The sequence below is a fragment of the Notamacropus eugenii genome, chromosome 6 (assembly GCF_028372415.1).
Source record: "Notamacropus eugenii isolate mMacEug1 chromosome 6, mMacEug1.pri_v2, whole genome shotgun sequence".
Classification (NCBI taxonomy): domain Eukaryota; kingdom Metazoa; phylum Chordata; class Mammalia; order Diprotodontia; family Macropodidae; genus Notamacropus; species Notamacropus eugenii.
This window is the reverse complement of record NC_092877.1, coordinates 389,227,311-389,243,594: the sequence shown is the minus strand read 5'-3', so window position 1 is coordinate 389,243,594 and position 16,284 is coordinate 389,227,311. Positions and strand designations below refer to the sequence as shown.

The window sequence follows — 16,284 nt, the reverse complement described above, 5'->3', positions numbered from 1 at the left end:
TACAGATATTTTGAGGGGTTTCAGGGAAAGCTCAAACAGGTACCTGTTTCTACTCTGCCATTTGGAATTTTCTTGACAAAAACACAGGACTGCTTTGCTCTTTCCGTCTCCAGCTTATTTTACAGATGAGGAAACTGAGGCAAACAGGGTGAAGTGACTTGCCCAGGGTCACACAAGTAGTAGGTGTCTGAGGCTGTATTTGAACTCAAGATGAGTCTTCCAGTGCTCTGTGCACAATGGCACCCCCTAGCTGCTCTCTTTGTACATAGTAAGTACATAATAACGCTTCATTTATTCATAGAAGAGTGAAGGGAATCATGATTTTCATATTAATCAATATATGTGTAATGAATATACTAATAATTTAGATTTCTCAGAGTTTCTTCTTCTGGCTTGAGTCAGAAACTCACAAAGCGGCTTGAATGATCAATCAAACCCTTGACAACATTCTTACAATCACTGCATTCTTGTGCTGTCCCATACTTGTATTTGATAAGTGAAGCAGAATGTGTTCCCATCATAGAACTCTGATTCTGTGGCTTGCGGAGTGGGGAGATCCAACCCTAACTCTCAGTGGACTAGACCCTTGAGATTTGAAACAATCCACCTAAGAATTATTGTATTGTCCTCCATTGGTGGGCTTGCAAGCCCTGGAGATGATTGTATGGTAATTCACCTTCCCCACTGGTGTACGTATATAACCTGTGCCTTTACTCCAGCATGGTGGGCATTCCTCACTCTGAAAGTCATTAATTCAGCCTGGTGCACCTGTCTCTGGCCTAGGTTTAAAATTTTCCTAAATACTGCTGTGTCAATTGCATCCAATCCTACCATCTCACAGAACCTTTTTGATGGGGTTCCACAACCTCGAAAGACAGAAGGAGAAGACCAAGACCTGTTATCCAGTCTCCACTAAGCGTTTGGATTGATGGTCCAACAAGTTAAACCATCTCAGTACATCAGTCTTGAACAGACGCTGCAAATACACAAAGACCTAGGGCCAAAGCTGATGTAGAAAAAGGAAGGTATTTCGATAATTCAGGGTGATTTCAATTCTTCCAAGCCATTCCAAGATCAGAAAGCCTTTTTTGTAGCATTAGTATTCTTTGATGGATGATATACGTTCTGAAATGTAAAACACAAAAATCGCTGACAAATCAAAAAGAAGAGTATGTGATGTTCTTAGGACCATTGCAGAGGATTCTCAGTAATGGACTGACTTGCAAGAAACAAGGGAAAAGATATTGATGAGGAAAGGTACCACTGGAAAAGGAGGCAGGGGCCTGTGATAACAGTTAGCCCAAGTATCCCATTAATGTCCACAAAATGTTATTAAGCATCATGAAAGACTTCCAACACATTAGGTCGATGTCCTAGGAAAAGATGGGGGGCAGGGAGAAGTTCAGCAGGATGCCAAGGACCTTTACAGGAGGTCAACTGATGCTCCTTACTTAGAGTCAGGGAGCACCTAAGCTTCGGGCAGGGCCAAGGATGTCCCCGGGGCAGGACTCTTTCAGAGTTCCTGAAGGTCAGCTTTGAAGGCGACCCCTTCCCCACCCCTAGGTCAGGAGTCCCAGAAAGGTGGGGGTGGTCAGCAGGGGACCAGGTGTCAGTATGCAGAGCCAAGGCACACCTGGGTACCTGGAGCATCTCCGCACTTGGAGGGGCAGGTAGGTTGCAGGGAGAGGCGAGGCTGGGGGACCCCCTGTCCCAGCAGTAGTGCGCTCACCCCGAGAGAGGGGAGGCACAGTGCCCACGCGTGAACAAAGTCAGTGATTCTGGACTGCGATTCCCGACAAGCCTTGCGCTCCCAGACTGCGGCTTCCTTTCCTTACTGACCGGTTGTCATGGAAACGGTAGCAGCACCTCCCAAGAGAAGGGGACCGAGGTGAGCTGTTACGCAACGTCCGTTTCCGCCTCCGCAGCCTCGTGGACCAGGCGGCCCTCCACCTGTCAGGGTTCGAGCCGCGGCCAGTATGGAGGGGTCCCCCGAACCTTTCCCGCCGTCTCCCTGTCCCCCCACCTGACCTCGCGCCTTGCTCTCCCTGCCTGCTCCTCCTCTGCTCCCACTCCGGGTTCTGCCCCTTTCCACAACCCTCCTTGCTGGACCTTCATTCCCTCCTGTCCTTCCCTCTGTCCGTTCTCCATCCCTCGCGCCCCTTCCCTCCTCCGGGCATCTCCTGGCCTCCCTGGGGGCCTCCTACCGTCGCTGCCCTCCTCTGGGCATCTCCTTCCCTCCTCTGGGCATCTTCTGCCCTCCGCGGCAGCCTCCCGGGCAGGTTCGGTGGTCCGCTCTCTCCGTCCCTTCCCTCCTCCCTCCCAGGCTGTGTGGCCAGCCCCCGGACCCATCGCTGGCGGAGACCCCAGGCCAGGAGACCCGAGCTCCCATGCGCCCTCAGCCCGTTGGCCTCAGTGCCCTCCGCGGCGCCCGGGAGCATCCGACAGGTAACCATCCGAAGGCGCTGAGCGCTGCTTCATTGCGCAGTAGGCGCCACGTGGATGTCGGCCTGTCCACATCCTCTGCCCTCTCTCCACATCCGACAGGGCCATCCAGCTTGGGCCCTAATTCGATGCTTGTGTGTGAAGCCCTCCACTGCCCACCCTGTTGGATGCTGTTCACAGTCAGGCAGTCCAATTCCCATCAAACTGCGGTACCAGCTGTTTGTTCCCATCTACAGCTCCATGCATGTGCCCAGGCTGCTGCTGAGACTTGGAATGGGTTTTCTTCAGATCTGCCTTTTTGGAGCCTTTCTGAACTTCAGGCAAAAGCTGCTTCTGAGGACCCTTCCCCGACTTCCCTGCGTGGTGTTAGTGTTTTTTTCCTTTCTCAGTGACCTTGTCTCGATTGTATTTGTACATATTAATAACAGCTCATTCACTTCCTGGTTCACATTCAGAGGCCCCCGGGGGAGGTTAAGTGACCTCCTGTAGATGTAGATCCATTTGGCTGAGGGACCGACTGTGTATTTTCTAGCAGATATTGGCTTCTCAAAGCAGGGACTGTTTCTTTTTGCCTGTGTGCCTCAGCATCTAGTCCAGGATTTGTCCATATTAGGTGCTAAATAAGCAAGGGGGTGGGGGAAGAAGGGGAAGACTGATCCAGTTCAGGTGCCAGGGAACTGCCAGGTAGGACTGGCCCTACTCATGGTCTGCTTTTCCTCTCCAGCTCTGCCTGACCACCCTTCCCCAAGAAGTAAACTCTGGAAATAGGAATGGCCCTCATGCTCCTGGCAGCCAGGACCCCCCAGGTGAGTAGGAAGTCCCAGTCTCCTGAAATCAGCATTACATCTTTCTAATATCTCTTCTATAATAATATCATATCTAATATCTCATCACCACCACCAACACACACACACACACACACACACACACACACACACACACACACACACACACATGCATACGCATGGGACCATCAGAGAACTTACGGCTGGAAAAACCTGAGAATCCAGCTCACCCATTTTATACCACAGAAAACTGAGGCCTCAACTCCACTGATAAGAAGGAGCAGAGCCAGGATTTAAATTCCCAGGAGCACTTTGCTCATAACTGCGTGGAGTTTGGACCCTTCTGCAGCAAGGGGGAATGGCATTTCCCTACCAGTCCTACCAGTGAAAATTATGCAAGCCAGAATATCAGGAGGGCTTTAAATGCCTGGTCAAATAAATAAATGAGGTCTCAGCACCTTAGAGTGGCACCGAATCTGATCGGATGATAGAGAAGCACACTGCCAGAGCTGACCATCCAGCTCCAGGGGACTCAAATATATTGTGAGGCAGCCCCAAAGCTAATGGACTCTGGGGCCCTGGGGTCAGATCAGTGACATGGGGAAATATTGACCAATGAGTGTTGGTCCCCTTGTAGATGGAGGCAAATGTGACCTCGTGGGCTCCCCTTCAACAAAAACTGTGTTGTGTACAGGGTCTAGTCACGTAGGACTTCTCAGTCTAGGCAGAGAAAAGAGGGCTTCTTAAGAAGGGAAGCTGAACCCTGGCCACTCTGGGGAAGAAATGCTTCCCCAAGGGATTCTCTGGGGCTTCCATGAGATCCAGGGTGACACAAGCTTGACCCAAGGGAAGGCAAGGGTGCAGCCTGGGCCTGAGTCCTTGGACCATCACCCCCATACTGAGCAGTCATATGGCTCTGTGGTCCCAGTGGTGACTACTTTTCCTGGGTCACAGGATCCCCATCCCTCAAACTATGGAGGACATGGGCATCTGTCACATCTCCTTGTTACTCAATGTGTGGCCTCTTCATCTTCTGTTTCTAACATGCATTGTTTTGTGGAGCTGGATTCCCCATGTATATCCCTGGCTGCTCACACGCATCACATGCCTTCAGCTGCCTTGGGAGAGACTTGCTGTTCACAGTCCCCAGAAGAACATCTGCTTTGGAAAGATGGGCCTGCATGTAATTTTAAGAAAAGCTCAGGGCCAGTGAAACATGTTCTGTTCCTCTTCCATTCAATTTTGGGCCAAACTAATGGTCCTTTTGCATTGATGGTCTGAGACAGAAATACACATGGAAGAGATCCACAGGCAGCTGCCCACCCTTGTGCTCTGCATTGCCTTGAACTGAAGTCCGAAGGGTAGCCGTAGGTCTAAGGCTCTGCCGTGGTCTGGAACTTAATACCATCAGTTCCCCTCCACTCCCATCCACCACAGATTCCTATTTGGAGTGTGACTGTTGAAGTTAGTCATGTTCGGCCTTCGTTGTCAAAGACAAGCATACCATCAGAGAAATGGTGACATGACTTGCACTTGACTTTGTTTTGAATGAGGGAGGGCTATGCAGGTCACCAGCCTCACTTCTCCTCCTGAGCCATCTGGGTCCACTGACCAGATATTCATCAGGATGACTGGAGATGGCCCAGGATGCCCTGGAAGACCTTGGGCCCTTTAAGGTCAAGGTCATGCAGGTAATGCCCATTCATTGAATAGGCCTGTTTAAGAAGTAGCCAGGGCATGGCCCCTTTAATGAGGCAAAGAAAAAGAAAGACATCAGGCTGGGAGGGAAACAGCAACACTTACTACTGATAATCACTCTGAAACCAGGAGGGTCCAGGAGCCCTGGGCAGGGGCCCACTGGGGTCCCAGTTTCAGAGTGTAGTACATTTAAGGTTTTGGGAGAGGACAGGGGACAGAGCAGAGGAAGGGAAAGGAAAAGGAAAAGGAAAGAAGAGGAGAAAGGAGGCCATAAAACCCAGGTCAGCTGGGCAACTTTTGGCCATCCAAACTTACCTTCCTCTGGAGAGGAGAAGGAAGGGGAGAGAGAGGCAGACAGGAGAGAAGGAGGGGAGGTAACCCAGCTAGCATTCAGTTAACGCATATTAACTGAATTTGCATATCCAAAGACATGATGTAATATGATGAAAGCTGAGGTACAACCTGGGCATGTCTGAGTCCTATTCCTGACTTAGTGGAGCTCCTAGGGAGACAGAGTGTGGCCTGGAGACCTTGAGCTATGCACTGAGAGGAAGCATGGAGCAAGGGGAAGAAGAGCTAGTGGTGTGACTACAAGCTTGCTGGCTAGCCTTTGCTAAACTCAGTTTTCCCCTGTGTTCAATGGGGCTACCACATCCCAACAGCAGCTGTCTCACAGTATTGGTGGGAAAGAAGTTTTTCCCAAGGCAGGTATGGGTCATAGGACCTTCACAACAGCTCTGGAGAGGCTTTAGAAACCATGATGTCTGACATCTTATGCTGCAGACGAGAAGGTAAGGGACCTGCCCAGGGTCACAGGCAATAGCAGATAGACAGGACTTGAATCCAAACTCTTTCTATGGCATGCTGCTTCCCCTACAGTGGCTGCTTTTTGGTGACATGATTCAATCTCTAAGATTCTGATACATATTTGCCTGGATCACAGTGAAGGCAGAACACTGCGAGCTACTCCCCCTCCCCTTCCTCTCCCCCTCTGCCCTCAGGGCTGTTGGAGGACTGGTCCCTGTATCATTGCAAATAATTTCATTTGGTATTTTAGGGGCCAGTGACCTTCCAGGATGTGGCAGTGGTCTTCACGCAAGAGGAGTGGTGTTACTTGGACCCTTCTCAGAAGGCCTTGTACCGAGATGTGATGCTGGAGAACTACAGAAACCTTCTTTCCCTGGGTGAGAACAGCCCCCTAGGCCTCAGGCTCGGTACCTCAATCCCCCTCCTTGGCATGGTTACTCATCCTCTTCTAGCCAGGGGAGTCATTCAGCCAGTCAACAAACAAATCAAGCAGGTGATGTGGAGGCTGAGCCTTAGAGAAACCTCCAGATTCTGCCAGGAATATGGGAGGAGAGAGCATATGCCAGGCAAAGGTGTAGAGGTGGAAAGAGCAGCCTTTAAAGTGTGTGGATGAGGGCACTGCCCTCAAAGAGCTCTGGAACCAATGTGAAGGACTTAGGTCCTGCCCTTTTTACCCCATTTAGATGTATTTTCAGCCTTCCGTTGTCCAGTTTAGAAAGGATTAAGGTTCATGATAAGCCTGATTTCCCCCCACCCCATCCCTCTGTGCCCAGCACTGTCTCACAGTTGGATTACTCTTTTCTGGCCCGACTCAGTTACGAGAGAGTCAGTTCCTTTCTCTTCCCTATTTCTCATCCTTTGAGCAGGACTTGTCATTTCCAAGCCAGATGTGATTTACCAGTTTGAACAAGAAGCCCCTTGGAGTCCAGACAGGGTCCCAGGAAGCATCTGTCCAGGTGAGTGAGTGGCCACCAGATGGATGAGTCAGTAAGGGAAAGCTCCTTTACAGTGTTGGAGCTGCCCAGGCCTCTGTGTGCCAGGTGCCATCTCCCTGCCCAGAGGTGCCTCCCGTCTCAAAGGTGAAGTTGCTACTCTCGGCATCTTTAATTGAGAGCTGGAAGAAAGCTAGAGAAAAGGAGGGAGAGCGTTCCAGGCATGGGGGATGGCCAGAGGAAATACCCAGAGCCAAGAAGTGGAGGAGCAGCCAGGAGGCCTGGGTCTTTGTGTCAGAGGTATGAGGAGACTGGAAAGGGTCCAGCAGGTGAGCTTAGGAAGGGCTTGGAAAGCCAAGCAGCATTTTGGTTGTGCTTCTGGAGGCCACAGGGAGCCACTGGAGTTTACTAAGTGGGAGTGACTTGGTCAGACCTATGCTTTAGGAAAGTCACTTTGGTGGCTGAAGGGAGGATGAACTGAAGTGGGCAGAGTCTTGAGAACAGCAGACTCCCCAGCAGCTATTGCAATAATCCAGGTGTGAGGGGGTGAGGAAAGAGATGCTGCAAAGGTGAAATCAACAGGCCTTGGCACCATATTGAATGGGGCCAAGGGGAGAGATAGAGAGGAGTCAAGGATGACTCCTAGGTGGGGAGCCTGAGGGTCTGGGAGGAAGGCATTGCCACCACAGTAAGAGGGAAAGCAGGTGTGGGGGAAGGGTTGGGGGAAAAACAATGAATTCCATTTTGAACATGATGAGTTCAAGGTGTTTGAAAGGCAATTGGAGGTCAACAGGGAGAATGGGACAGGGAACAGAGATTTGAAAATTGTCAGCATAGAGATGGTAATTAAATCCATGGAAGCCGAGATCATGGGTGAAGTGGTATAGAGACAGGAAAGGAGAAGAGGGGGCCCAGGACAGAGCCCCAGGGGACACCTGTGGTTAGAGGGTGTGGTCTGGAGGAGGATCCAGCACAAGCTTCTCAGAAGGGATGGTCAGAGAGGTATGAGTAGAACCATGGTAAAATGGTGTCTTGGAAACGTAGAGGGAAGAAAGTATGAGGGGGAAGAGTAGCCAGTGTCAGAGGAGAGGCTGAGGAGACTGAGGAGGGAGTCATTGGGTTTGGACACTAAGAAATCGTTGGTAACTGGAGAGGACAGTTTTGGGGGAATAATGAGGTCAGAAGCCAGAGTATACAGGGTTAAGAAGAGAGTGAGAGGAGAGGAGATGGGGGCATGTCTTGTTGATGGCCTTTGTGAAGACTTCAGAGATAGAGACCTAGGATGAGAGTGGGGATGGATCAAATGAAAATCTTTTTGAGGATGGGGGAGACAAGGGCACATTTACTGATAGAAGAGAAGGAACCAGTAAACAGGGAAAGGTGGGAAACGAGAGAGTAAGGATGGCAGAGGGATAGTCTGCTGGAGGAGATGGTATGGAATGGGATCACTTGTGGAGGGAGAGGAGTTGGCCTTGGTCAATAGTGAGGCTGCCTCAACCTGTGAAAGAAGGAGGAGGAGAGAACAGAAGGCACCTGAGGAAGAAAGAAGGGGGAGCTCATGGCGGATGGCTCAGACTTTCCTGTAAAATCTGAGGCAGGGTGGGGGAAGGGAAAGCCCTGGAAGACTGGAGGCAGGATGAGGTTGGGAAGAACCTCTGTGAACAATGGGAGAGGGAGTTGATAAGGGAGGTATGGTAGGATTGCTTGGCAGCAGAGAGGGCCCAGGTGAAATTATATAGGATCATTTGGTAGTGGAACAAATCAGAAAGTGGAGAGAGTTTTTGCATTTTCATCCAACAGCAGGTGTATAGGAGCAAAGGTGAGGGATGTGGAAGGGATCCAAGGCTGAGTCTTGACAGAGTATAATCAATGAAATGATCAGGGAGCCAGGGATTTAAGAGGACAATGTCGAGTTGAACTGTTTCACTAAGGAGTGAAGATGGGGGAAAGAGGAGAGAGTGGCTAGTGCAGGGGTGAGGGCCTGGGAGAGAGTTTTGAGGGGTCAAGAGATTAGAAGTCACAGTGAGGGTGAAGGAGTAGGATTATGGAAGGGAGGACCAAGGAAGAGGTGAGATGCTGGTAGATTATGGTCAGGTAGGGGATTTGGGAACTCCTGAATGTAGAGGTGACACATCTGTGGTTAATAGTACAGTCCATCTTTGACTACCTTTCTACATGGTTGAGGTAGTGTGAGAAACTGAGTGGTAGTTAGGGTTTCTGAGAGAGTGTCAATACTTCTGATAAACTCCCCTAGTATGAAGAAAGAAAGATGGTAAGCCATGTACCATGTAACTTCCTCATTGAGAAAGGAAGGGGAGTGACCTGGGGAGCTTCCCACAGTAGGTATCTGGATTTTGATTGAGTGACAGATGAAATGCTCAAACCTCGATGGAAGAGAGGTTGCTGAGTGAGGAAGGAGGGGGAGACCTGGAAGTGGCAGTGGGGAGCACTGCCTTGACTGTTGGGCTGAGGAGAGTGAGTGAAGGTACAGTCAGTAGTGGAAGGGGGTGGCCAGGAAAGCTGGGTCATCAGGGAAGGAGCTGAGTTTCAGTGATAGCTTGGAAATGAAAGTCATTGGAGAGAAAGGTTTAGGAGGAAAGGCATTCCAGAAAGCACAGTGAAAGTGGCAGATGATATTTGGTTGGAACTTTGGGGTGGGAGAGTTGAAGGGGTTGGGAATAAGGAATTAGATGGTGGGGTTTTTCTGATGTAGGGGAGTAGGGTTTTTATGATGATCTACAGGGGTGAGAGTGGAAGGCAGCCCTATTCTCAGAGGAAAGTGGAGACCAGGTTGTAGGCAAATGTAGCATAAGGTGGAAGGCACACAGGGAGATGGGAAGCCCCCTTTGACTTCTCTGTGTTCCTTCTGAAGACTAGAGATTAAGCAAGTTTTTCCCCTCTGCCCCAACTCTTTTCTTCCTCTTCCTCAAGGGACATAGACAGCAAAAGAGGGTCTGAAATCAGAGGGCACTAAAGCTTCTCCATATGGAGGCCTTGTGTTGGCACAGATGGAGGTCACTCTGCCAGCCCCAGGAGGTGAAAGGCAGAGGAGGGTTTCACTATTCTCCCCTTGGCCTGAAGGGAGTGATCTCCCAGCTCATAGGGCAGGTGCTTTGTCCTCCCAGGCTGACCCCTGCGTGCTATGCCATGCTATAATGAGGCACTTTAATCAGTGTCTCTTAAAATAGCCTCGACAACCAAAATTCAGAGGGATGTAGTAAATTGGAAAAGAATTTTTACAGCTAAGCTTGGGAATAAAGGCCTCATTTCTAGAATATATAGAGAACTGACTCAAATGTATAACTATACAAGTCATTCCCCAATTGATAAATGGTCAAAGGATATGAACAGGCAATTTTCAGAGGAAGAAATCAAAGATATCTATAGTCATATGAAAAAATGCTCTAAATCACTACTGATTAGAAAGATGCAAATCAAAACAACTCCGAGGTACCACAGCACACCTATAAGATTGGCAAACATGACAGAACAAGAAAATGATAAATGCTGGAGAGGATGTGGGAGAGTTGGAACACTAATTCATTGTTGGTGGAGCTGTGAGCTGATCCAATCATTCTGGAGAACAGTTTGGAACTATGCCCAAAGAGCTACAAAAATGTGCATACCCTTTGACACAGCAATATCGCTACTAGGACTGTATCCCCAAGAGATCATAAAAATGGGAAAGGGTCCCACATGTACAAAAATATTTATAGCAGCTCTCTTTGTGGTGGCCAAAAACTGGAAGTCAAGGGGATGCCCATCAGTTGGGGAATGGCTGAATAAATTATGGTATATGAATGTAATGGAGTACTATTGTGCCATAAGAAATGATGAACAAGAAGACTTCAAAGAGGCCTGGAAGGACTTATATGATCTGATGCTGAGTGAAAGGAGCAGAACCAGGAGAACTTTGTGCACAGCAATGACCACAGTGTGTGAGAGTTTTTTCTGGTAGACCTGGAATTTCATAATAACGCAAGAACTTATTTAAAAAAAAATATCCCAATGGTGGTTTTCTAAGGCAAAATGCCTTCCACACTCAGAGAAAGAAATAAGGAAGGCATTCACAGAATGTAGCAGATCATGTTTGTGTGTGTGTGTTTTTGTGTATCATGTTTTGATTTGTTATATGATTTCTTCCATTTATTTTAGTTCAACTACACAGCATGACTATAGTGAAAACGTACTCAATAGGAAAGTATATGTAGAACCTATACAGAATTGTATGCTGTCTTGGGGGGCATGGGGGGTAGTGGGGAGTAGGTGTGTGGGGGTTAAAATCTTAATTTTATGGTAGTGATTGTAGAACATTAAAAAATAATAATAAAATTAAATTTAAAAAAAAGTTGGCAAAGGCCTTTACAAATATGATCTCATTTGAGTTTGCCAAGAATTCTGTGAAGCAGGTACTGTTGTTGGCCCCATCTTACAGTTGCAGGAACTGATAGAGGTCAAATTACTTGCCCAGGGTCACACAACTGGGAAGTCTCTGGGGCTGGATTTGAACTCAGGTATTCCTGATTCCAAATCCAGAGCTCTACTGTACCACCTACCTTTCTCAAAAGACTAAGACATTTGAAGCCATTGATGAGCAATGCCAAGCAGTGCCCTGGATGGGTAATGCTAAGGTAACATCTATACGTGTGTTAAGTAAAGCCTGGTGGGCATATAGTAAAGGCAGTATTTCAGAGAAAAGGCAGGTCTTATATAGGTTGAGGTACTAAAGGAAGGTTTCACAGTGGAGATAGAACCTGAGAAAGATCTCAGAATTCCCCTTATGAGCATACAAGTGTGGCCATGGCCCAGTCATTTTATATGCTTGGCCCTCATTTTCTGCATCTGTAAATGGACTAGCCAGCCCCTGAGATCCCACTGCACAATGGATAGAGAGCAGAACTGGAATCAGGAAGGCTGAGTTCAAATCCCATCTAGGACACTTGCTAGCTGTGGGACTCTGGGCAAGTCACTCAGCTGCTGTCTGCCTCACTTTCCTCATCTGTAAGATGGGAATAATAGCGGCCCCTGCCTCTCAGGATTGTTGTGAGGCTCAAATTAGATAATAATTGTAAGTGCACAGCATAGTTCTAAGTGCTACATAAATGTTGGCTGTCATCACCATCATTTTATATATATTATATAGATATATGATTCTATGATCTTACAAATACACAGAGAAACATGCAAACCTACATACATTCAGATATATAGTATATATGTAGTATAAATATATGTATATATAATATATGCATATATGTAGTATGAATAAACAGACACCTTGAACCAACAAAAAAAATAAAATAAAATAGCCTCGAGTTACAGTTTGATGTGTCCTTTTCCAAACTCTCTTTTTACTGTCCATATTACGTGTGGGAAAGAAATAGTGTTAGTCAACTCTTTGCTCCTCTTTTTCTGTTCTAAGCATTAAAAAGATTTAGAATTAGAATCTTATTTGTAATGAAACTGCAGAGGATTCCAGTCAGGTTCATTCAGGACGTACTCCCTAACTGACGGCTTCCAGCTTCTAACTAGACTTTTCAGACACCATGAGCTGAGCCAAACCAAAGCACAGCATGGCAAGAAGACTGAGGATGGAAGGGAGCAGCCCCATGTTCGATTGTGTGCGACTGATTCACTCTGTGGTCATTTAATTGTTCTGAGTCTTAGTGGTCTCTTCTAATTGTAATGACTGTCCTGCTTCTCTCACAACATGGTCAGGAATCTCACCAGGAATTTTTTTTTCTTTTATTAACTACAAGACTGTAAACAAGGTTTTATCATTCTCTTGTTTAAGGTTTGACAGTCCTTATTTCTGAAAGATATACAAAAACAGTACTAATTGTTTAGTAGGTGAGTAAAGGGTCTGCTTCTGTTTTCTTTCTTTCAGATAGGGATCCTGGGCCTGAATGCAAGGAGTCCACTCCAGAGTGGAACATTTCTGTGGAGCATTCATCCCCAGACAGGCTCACAAGCTCCTATCCTTGTGTCTTCAACCTGAAAGAACCCTGGGAATTTGATGTGAGGTTAGGGGAACAGAAGAGCATTGAGGAGAAAAATTCCCAGGAGCAAAAGAAAACTTTCAAACAGATGCTAACCAGTGAATGTAATAAACACAGCCAAAGCTTCAGTCTAGAACCAAAACTTTTTCCCCAAGAGGTATCTATAGAAAAGAATTTTTACACATGTAATGTCCACAGAAAGAGCTTCATTCTGTCTTCAGACTCAAGGAAATGTAATAGAATCTGCTCAAAGAAGACATTTTCTCAGTATATCGAATGTGGGAAATCCTTTGACTCTAAATTAGATTTTATTGAATATCATAGACTCTATCCTGGAGAGAAACCTAATGATCATAATGAGCATGGAAAAGTCATCAGTCTCAGCCCATTTACTCTTTCCTATCACTCAACGGATATTGGAGAGAAAACCCCTAAATGTAATAAATTTGGAGAGGCTTACCCCCAAACTATAAAACTTATTGAACAGAGAATTCACACTGAAGAAAAACCTTATGAATGTAATGACTGTGGGAAGACCTTCCACCTGAAGGAGCCCCTTCTTCAACATCAGAGAATTCATACTGGAGAGAAGCCTCATAAGTGTAATGACTGTGGGAAGACCTTCAGCCAAAGAGGACATCTTACCCTACATCGGAGAATTCATACTGGAGAAAAACCTTATGAATGTAAAGAATGTGGAAAGACCTTCCGCCTGAGAGATCCACTTATTCAGCATCAACGAATTCATACTGGAGAGAAGCCTCATAAGTGTAATGATTGTGGAAAGGCTTTCTCTGTGAGGACAGATCTTACCAGACATCAGAGAATTCATACTGGAGAAAAGCCTTATGAGTGTAATGAATGTGGAAAGGCATTCCGTGTGAGGGCAGAGCTTACCCGACATCAGAGAGTTCATACAGGAGAAAAACCTTATGAATGTAATCAATGTGGCAAGGCCTTCCGCCTGAGCAAAGACCGAACCCGCCATCAGAGAATTCATACTGGAGAGAAACCTTATGAATGTACTGATTGTGGGAAGGCCTTCTGCCGGAGAGAACCTCTCTTACAACATCAGAGAATTCATACTGGAGAGAAACCTCATAAATGTAGTGAATGTGGGAAGGCATTTGGCCTCAGAAGACAGCTTATGGAACATCAGAGAATTCATAGTGGAGAGAAACCTCATAAATGCAATGAATGTGGGAAGGCTTTCTTTGTAAGGACAGATCTTACCAGACATCAGAGAATTCATACTGGGGAGAAACCTTATGAATGTAATGAATGTCAGAAAGCCTTCCATGTGAAAACAGAGCTTACTAGACATCAGAGACTTCACACTGGAGAAAAACCATATGAATGTAATCAGTGTGGGAAGGCTTTTCGCCTGAGCAAAGAGTGTAGCCGACATCAGAGAATTCATACTGGTGACAAACCTTACAAGTGTAATCAGTGTGGGAAGGCCTTCTGTGTGAAGACAGAGCTTACACTCCATCAGAGAATTCATACTGGCGAGAAACCTTATAAATGTAATCAGTGTGATAAGGCCTTCCGCCTAAGCACACAGCTTACCCAACATCAGAGAATTCATACCGGAGAGAAACCATATAAATGTAAGCAGTGTGGGAAGACATTCCGCCTGAGTACACAGCTTACCCAGCATCAGAGAATTCACATTGGAGAGGAACTTTATGAATAACTAATTGGAAAGACCAATGATGTGAAAAGCAAGTATTTTACTTAACAATTGTATTCATGCCTGATAATTTAATGAGCATGAAAAGCCTTCTTGGGTGTATATATGGCTTAATATAAGCTCATAGTTCTAGAGCTGAAAGGGCCTAGAGTCATCTAATCTAACCTCATAATTAAAGAAACTGGAGCCCAGGGAGATAAGTAACTTGTCTAAGGTCACACAGATGGGGAGAATATGAACTCAGGCCTCACAACCCAAGTTCAACGTTCTTCTACTGAATCATGCTTCCTTATCCTAAACATGATGGAAAGAAACCATTTTAGTGGTATGAATGTGAAAAGGCTTTCTTCCAAAATATAGAGCTTTTTTTTATTCACACCAGAAAAGGCACACTTAGGAATGCGACTTTCTGCCTCAATGTGTGTCTGACCCAAAATCAGAGAATTTATCCTGAAGAGAATTTGTATCAGTGTAATTCATATGGGAAGGTTGTCCTGAGAGAAAAGTTTACTCAGCCCAGGAGAATTTATGAGAGAGAAAACTTAGAAATAAATGAACGTGGGAATTCCCTATGAAAGCAGAGCTAACTTGACATCATAGAATTCATACTAGAGAAATTTTATTATAAAGAACATAGAGCTCTTAATGCAGAGAGTTTTACATCAGAGCATCGAACTGCATGTGGAAAGACTTTGTGCAAGTTTATGCTGCATTAAACTACACTGGAGAAGAAATATATGGATGAAATAAACCATAGGCCTTCTGCAGGGATAGTCTAGTCACCCATTAGTTTATACTGGAGAGATAAACATGGTACACCTCTTCAATCAAAAGTTAAACCTTTATTCAAAAGATAAAATTTGCTTTTAAAGACAAAAAAGGATTTTTGCTATCATGTGGGTTCAGAAAGACCCTTTTTCTGTCCTATAAAAGCATTCATGAGTTTTCAAAACCCCTCCAGTTATATCACATCAACTTAAACACTTCTGCAATTCGAGGATGTTTATATGTGTAACTGTCTTGTTGAGGCTTTAAGGGGGGAAATTGTCATTTCTCAATAAATGGATGAGTACAAAACATTAAATTCTTGATATATGCTAAGTACTACGTACAGCAATACAAAAAGCAAACAGAGTTAGAAGACTGACTTCAAACTGCTCACGTTCTAAGAGGAGGAGACAATTCAGAGAGTGCTCGTCTCCTGGGAGAGGTGTTTGGTTCTGGAGAGTGGAGCCATAGGGTAATTGATCACACACATCTTTTTCTGTAAAGTAGTATTGATTTGATGACTGTATAGCTAGATTTATCTGGGACAAATACACAAAATAGATAACTCATTGGTGCCAGAATAAATGTAGTCTATCATATGACAAATTAGGAAATATTCATGCACTAAAACTGTATATATGGATATTGGCTGGACTACGTAAAGTGTTAATGTAATTGAACTTTTTTTTCCATGAGAAATTATGAATGTGAGAAAGTTTGTGATTAGAGAAAGGAGTATTAAAGAATCTGATAATGACTTCAATGATGTAAAGAAAAACAACCCTAAAAAGTTTCAGAATTCTTGTTGGCTTCAAAGGACTGATGTAGAAGGGTGCCTCCTCCATTTGGTTAGTAAGGTGATGGACCGTGGCTGCATTTTCAGATGTGGCCAGTGTGTTCATTTACTTTCACCTAACTATTTCTTTGTTACAAAGGAGGCTCTTATTGGTGGGGGAAGGTAATTAGCCATATTGACTTTCCATTAATGCAGAGATTATAGACTGTCTACATAACTCCAATTCGTAATCGATAATAGTCACTGTGCACGTGTAGGATTTTCCTATGCCGATGGCTAGGGCATACTCCTTGACAGATTATGGCTCTTGGCCAAGAGGTCCTGCCCTGAGAGTTCTGGGGCGTGACTTAAAAAGCGCAATGTC

The 16,284-nt window shown here is 45.8% G+C and overlaps 1 protein-coding gene across 2 annotated transcripts; it reads left to right on the top strand.

Annotated features, from left to right (window-relative positions):
- The first annotated feature begins 1,864 nt into the window (after window positions 1-1,864).
- Window positions 1,865-15,905, top strand: LOC140510427 (uncharacterized). 2 transcript variants are annotated; one of them, XM_072619073.1, is made up of 6 exons: window positions 1,865-2,445; window positions 2,679-2,807; window positions 3,167-3,248; window positions 5,983-6,109; window positions 6,599-6,688; window positions 12,552-15,905. In XM_072619073.1, exons 3-6 carry the CDS (start codon window positions 3,213-3,215, stop codon window positions 14,357-14,359), a joined length of 2,061 nt encoding a protein of 686 aa, XP_072475174.1. In that variant the 5' UTR covers window positions 1,865-2,445; window positions 2,679-2,807; window positions 3,167-3,212; the 3' UTR covers window positions 14,360-15,905. The 2 variants fall into 2 exon arrangements, with proteins under 2 accessions (XP_072475174.1, XP_072475173.1); XM_072619072.1 differs by lacking the exon at window positions 2,679-2,807.
- The last annotated feature ends 379 nt before the right edge of the window (window positions 15,906-16,284 follow it).